The sequence below is a fragment of the Arvicola amphibius genome, chromosome 6 (assembly GCF_903992535.2).
Source record: "Arvicola amphibius chromosome 6, mArvAmp1.2, whole genome shotgun sequence".
In the NCBI taxonomy this organism is placed as follows: Eukaryota; Metazoa; Chordata; class Mammalia; order Rodentia; family Cricetidae; genus Arvicola; species Arvicola amphibius.
The window spans coordinates 93,639,777-93,645,741 of record NC_052052.2 but is presented as its reverse complement, the minus strand read 5'-3'; the positions used below and the strand labels follow the sequence as shown (position 1 = coordinate 93,645,741).

The 5,965-nt window shown below is 40.9% G+C and overlaps 1 protein-coding gene across 1 annotated transcript; it reads left to right on the top strand.

The window, feature by feature from the left end:
• Positions 1–245: 245 nt before the first annotated feature.
• On the top strand, positions 246–1,523 carry LOC119816979 (nucleophosmin-like). Its single transcript, XM_038334092.1, has one exon. The coding sequence runs from the start codon at positions 330–332 to the stop codon at positions 1,206–1,208; it is 879 nt and encodes a 292-aa protein (XP_038190020.1). The 5' UTR covers positions 246–329; the 3' UTR covers positions 1,209–1,523.
• The last annotated feature ends 4,442 nt before the right edge of the window (positions 1,524–5,965 follow it).

Genomic DNA, 5,965 nt, shown 5'->3' with positions numbered 1-5,965 from the left:
TCTTTGGAGGCCACGCATTCAAGTATGTTCAACCAGTGAGCATCTGCTACGTGCCAGGCATTGTCTGGATGCCTCAGATACAGCCCTGAACGGACAAAAGTCTTTCTACTCCTCTTCTTTATTCCACTACCAGGACCTTTCTTCTGCTGCATCTTTTCCCCTATTTTAATCATTCATTTGCCATCTGCTCTTTAGACCCTGGGTCCCTTCACCACTTTAAAAAAAATTTCCTGCCCTGGCGTGATTCCGTCCTGCGTGCCTGTTCTGAGGAGCAGCAGGCAGTGCCCTCCGTCCGACTTCTCTACCACCGAAGAACGCGCCTCCACCTCATGGAAGACTCCATGGACATGGACATGAGCCCTCTAAGGCCTCAGAACTACCTTTTCGGTTGTGAACTAAAAGCCGACAAAGATTATCACTTTAAGGTGGATAATGATGAGAATGAGCACCAGTTATCTCTAAGAACGGTTAGTTTAGGTGCTGGGGCAAAAGACGAATTACACATCGTAGAGGCAGAAGCAATGAATTATGAAGGCAGTCCAATTAAAGTAACACTGGCAACTTTGAAAATGTCTGTACAGCCAACAGTTTCTCTTGGGGGATTTGAAATAACACCTCCTGTGGTCTTAAGATTGAAGTGTGGTTCAGAGCCTGTGCACATTAGTGGACAGCATCTAGTAGCTGTAGAGGAAGATGCAGAGTCTGAAGATGAAGATGAGGAGGATGTAAAACTGTTGAGTATGTCTGGAAAGCGATCTGCTCCTGGAGGTGGCAACAAGGTTCCACAGAAAAAAGTAAAACTTGATGAGGATGATGATGAAGATGATGAGGATGATGAGGATGATGAAGATGATGATGATGATGATTTTGATGATGAGGAAGCTGAAGAAAAAGTTCCAGTGAAGAAATCTGTACGAGATACCCCAGCCAAAAATGCACAAAAATCAAACCAAAATGGAAAAGACTTAAAACCATCAACACCAAGATCAAAGGGTCAAGAGTCCTTCAAAAAACAGGAAAAAACCCCTAAAACACCAAAAGGACCTAGTTCTGTAGAAGACATTAAGGCAAAAATGCAAGCAAGTATAGAAAAAGGTGGCTCTCTTCCCAAAGTGGAAGCAAAGTTCATTAATTATGTGAAGAATTGCTTCCGGATGACTGACCAGGAGGCTATCCAAGATCTCTGGCAGTGGAGGAAGTCTCTTTAAGAAAATGGTTTAAACAGTTTGAAATATTCCGTCTTACTTAATTTCTGTAACAGTTGATATATCTGGCTGTCCTTTTTATAATGCAAAGTGAGAACTTTCCCTACTGTGTTTGATAAATGTTGTCCAGGTTCCATTGCCAAGAATGTGTTGTCTAAAATGCCTGTTTAGTTTTCAAGGATGGAGCTCCACCCTTTACTTGGTTTTAAGTATGTATGGAATGTTATGATAGGACATAGTAATAGTGGTGGTCAGATGTGGAAATGGTAGGGAGACAAATATACATGTGAAATAAACTCAGTATTTTAATAAAGTAAAAAAAAATTTCCTGTTTCCTGTCCCTCAATTTACTCAGAATATAAATATATAAAATAAATATGTGAATTAAAATGTAATGAAATACAATTTGAGTTTATAGCCATTTAAGAAGCCAACTTTAACAAAAGAATTTTCAATTTTTGTATAAAGTCTAATCTCCTTGGTTTCTTTCTGTTGGCTATTGTGTAAATGAAAATAATTTCTATCTAGTCAACCCCTACCCTTCTATAAGAGTATTTTCTTCACCTAAACTTTGATCATAGCCAACTTTACAACACAGCACAAACCATGCAGAAAATAGCAGCTTTAGACAAACATTTAAAAATAGATGCCCTCAAGATGGACTTCCTTTCTATCCCTCATTCTCTCTCCTTTCTTTCTCTCCCTCCCATGTTCTCTCTCATATCCCCCTCTAAGTCTTTGTCTCTCTTGACAGAGTCTCACACTTTAGCTCAGCCTGGACTCAAATTCCCAGCCATCCTCTGCTTTAGCCTCCTATATGCTGGGATTACAGGTATATTACCATTATACCAGACTTATTGGAGGATTTTTAGAAAGTAGTAAATGATACTAGTTTAGAAATTCAGATTGTATGAAAAGATTCTGTGTATAACACAGCCTCAGAAAGAATTGTCAATCCTAATTTATTTAATACTGTATTTGATTTTATTCTATTAGTTTTCTCTAAAATTTCTCCCTTAAGTCTAAAGTACTCACGGCGCTAGCTTAAGTAGACTTTCTTCCTCCCCGTTTCATGTTGGAATGCACTGTGTTTCAGATTTGCTGGAGCATTTCCCTGCTCATTCTCTGCTCTAAAGGACAGGTGTTGGCTAGTCCCTTTTGCCATTGCTTAAACATTGAGGTCAGGTAGGATTGCTCACCGTGCTATTAAGTCTTGGTGTTGACTGGCATACAAGAATCACTTGGGAGGCTTTTAAAAACTGGCCCTAGCCTGCCCTAGGCCAGTTAAATTAGAACCAGTGGAATTGGAGTTGTTATCTTTATAAAGCATCTAGAAGATTCTATGGAGCAGTTACTTTAGGAAATCATATAACGGCTCTGATGTGTGTTTAAAACGGTAGTTCTCAAACTCAATATCCCCCTGTCTTTACCTTCCAAGTGCTGGGATTACAGGTGTGTGCCACTGTGTGTATAGTCACTTTTCTTAGCCATAAATCAAGACACTGTGGAGTATAAATATAAAATTACTGTAAATGCACACATTAAATGTGCGTTTTGTGTGTACACCACAGCAGTCAATGTACAGAACATTTTTATCACTTCCATATTTTGATCGTGTGCCTTTGCTGAAAATCCCCACCCACCATTCTCAAACAACCCATGATCTATTTCCTGTCATTATTGATTAGCTTGCCTTTTCTGGGGTTAATTTAATAACTCCAGGGACTTGGGAGTGGCTCAGTAGATAAAAGCTTGCTGTTCCAAACATGAGGACCCGAGTCTAGATCCTCACTACCCACATAAAAATCTCCTGTGCTGGGGAAGCAGCAACCAGAGGATTCCTGGGACTTGCTGGCCAGACAGCCTAGCTGAATGAGTGCCCTTCAAGTTCAGTGAGAGACCTTGTCTGTGGAGAGCATTGTGGTCTGTGGAGAGCATTGTGGTCCGTGGAGAGCATTGTGGTCTGTGGAGAGCATTGTGGTCTGTGGAGAGCATTGTGGTCTGTGGAGAGCATTGTGGTCTGTGGAGAGCATTATGGTGTGTGGAGAAACAACTGAGAAAAAAACTGGGCACACACCTCTGGCATCTACAAATAGATATAAGCATATATACATAAAACCTTCATACATAATAAATTTGTGTATCTGGATTCTTTCGGCAAGCCTAGCCATAGCCTTCTGCAGTGTGCCCAAACTATCCTTCCATTAGGAGTAGAATCTATTTTCCAGCTCTTGAATCTAGGTGGATACTCTAAGTTGCTTTGGTCAACAGAATACAATAGAAATGATGCTACGCTGTATGACATATTTTATCCATGTGGAACACAGCTGTCACATAAAGATGAGCTGTGTCACAGCACCAAGAGGGGCATGAGTGCATAGGGTTAGTGCTCAGGGGCAGGGAAGGAGGGAGAGAAACAGGAGAATAAAGGTTCCCTCCCTCCTCAACAGCATTAAAGTTCCTAGCATGTAGATGAAGCTATTTCAGTCCTGCAGTCCTGAGGTACCCTGGTCAATGAACGCATGGGTCAGAAAAGAGCTAGCCTCACTGATCTGTGCCTAAATTGCTAGCCCCAAGAACTGTGAGTAAATGAAGTGCTTTTGGTTTAATTACCGAATCTTGGGATGGCTGGTAAAAAGCAGGAGTTGGCTATGGCCATGAGTTTTCTGCCTCATCTTCCTTTAAGGACCAACAGGGCTTCTTTCTGACCATCTGACCATAAGAATTAACTGGGCATGATGGTGCATGCTTTTAATCCCAGCACTCAGGCAGAGGCAGTCTAGTTTACAAAGTAAGTTTCAGGACAGCCAGGGCTGTTACACAGAGAAGCCCCGTCATACCTTGTCATTCATATGTATTCATATGTATAGATACGGACAGCTTGCCCAAAGTCTTTCCCATGTCTCTACTTCTTTTTCATAGTTTTTCCTACAAGTACCATAACTGCATCTAAGCTCTAATTTCACAACTATTTCCTCAGCTTGAAAATTATGGTATCCTTTTTATATTCTATTTCATGGGCTTTAAAAAAAATATATCGAATCCTTTCCCTTTTCCACAGTGTTCTGGCGTTTGAATTGCAACACGATATAAAGAAAAGACTGATAAGTTTGGAAGCCAGGAGCACTGGCTTCGCGTGTAATGGGCTGTAGGGTTCTGGGAAAGTTTGACATCTTCCGGCTCTGATTTCCTCCATATAAAATAGAAGTATTTCCTGGGCTGATAGAGTGTAGAGTGCAGAAACAGATGGGAAGCTATGCAAAAGTAAGAGGACGCTTTGTTTTTAGAGCTGACAGATCCTCTGCAAAGATACTTGCCTGCCTTCCACGTGTGTCAGGTTCTCCATCATAGGCCTGAGCATGATTATACGGAAGTCAAGAGAAGCACTAGCTATGACCTTTCATTTGGAGGGACATTCTGTGTGAGTGTGTGTGTGTGTGTGTGTGTGTGTGTGTATGTGTGTGTGTGTGTGTGTGATTTTGCTATTTTTTCACATAGTGTTTGGTAGTGGTCTAGTACGAGACTCATTATGGTCTGGGAAAATAGAGGAAACTCTCATGGAAGGGTGAGCTGAGGTTACTATGAAGAAATGCACTGTCTTTTTTTTGGAGGCTTACAACTTTTTAGAAACTTCTGCCACTTGGGAATGTTTTAACAGTGATTTTAAACTTTATCACCAAACATATTGATTATAATTCTGTTTGTATTTCCTTGACTTTTTTCCAAGTTTCTGTTTCATTTTTGTTTCTACAGCAATCTGCAGAGATAGACGGGTAGTAGATATTAAGAAAAAGTTGAATGAATGAAAGGAGATAAAGACCAAGGGAAACACTTAAACATCTTACATGTGGCCCAGGCTCCCAACTACCAGCTGCCAGAAGACAGAATATAGAAGATGTCAAATGCCACCTCAGGATACAGATAGCAAATCCGAAGGGGAAAAACTTCTTAGGACAAGGAACTAAATTTTTTTGTAAAAACTAATTGTAAGTGGTACAAAGAGCTGGAAGAGGGATCTAGGACAAAAGAGATGCAGGAGACATACTCAGTTGACAAGTGTGTGCTTTATTGGATCCTGTTTTTTATGTCAGGTTATTTTGTTTTATGTGATTGGTGTTTTGTTTACATGTATGGCTATGTACCATGTGCATGCCTAGAGCTGGCAGAGGTCAGAAGATCCCTTGGAACTGGGGTCATAGAGGGTTGTGTGAACTTAACCTGGATCCTCTTCAAGAGCAGTAAGTTCTCCTGACTGCTGAAGCATCTGTCTCTCCAGTGCCAGGATCCTGATTTTGTTTTTTGATTATATCATGAGACATTTAGAAATATGAACATTGCCAATTTGTGGCACATCTTATCAGATATTTTAGGTGTGGTAATGTTTACAAGTAAAATGATATAATGTCTAGAATTTGCCTCGAAGTGATCTGGGAAGGTGGACTCGGGAAAGAATGTGATGGGCTGGGTAGGGACCAAGGCTGGGGGCTGCTGCAGCTGAGTGCTTATGTGTAAGGCACCACCACAGTGTGACTGTTCACATGTGCTTTGAGCTTCTCATTGTAGGGCTGCAAACAGAGAAGGCTGGGAAAGTCCTTTTCTGGTACAGGATCTGTTTTAATAACACAACTAAAACAATGACTTCTCACCTCAGTGTGAACATGTTTTCGTTTTACCTATGGATATGTGTGATTTCTTAGGCATTTGTGCTGAAGCTGGCAAGCCAATTAGGGACATGTCTTTTTCAAAGCAGCCTGTCCTCT

Excerpts from the sequence above, each read along its gene's own strand:
- LOC119816979 (XM_038334092.1), top strand. The coding sequence starts at position 330 with ATGGAAGACTCCATGGACATGGACATGAGCCCTCTAAGGCCTCAGAAC.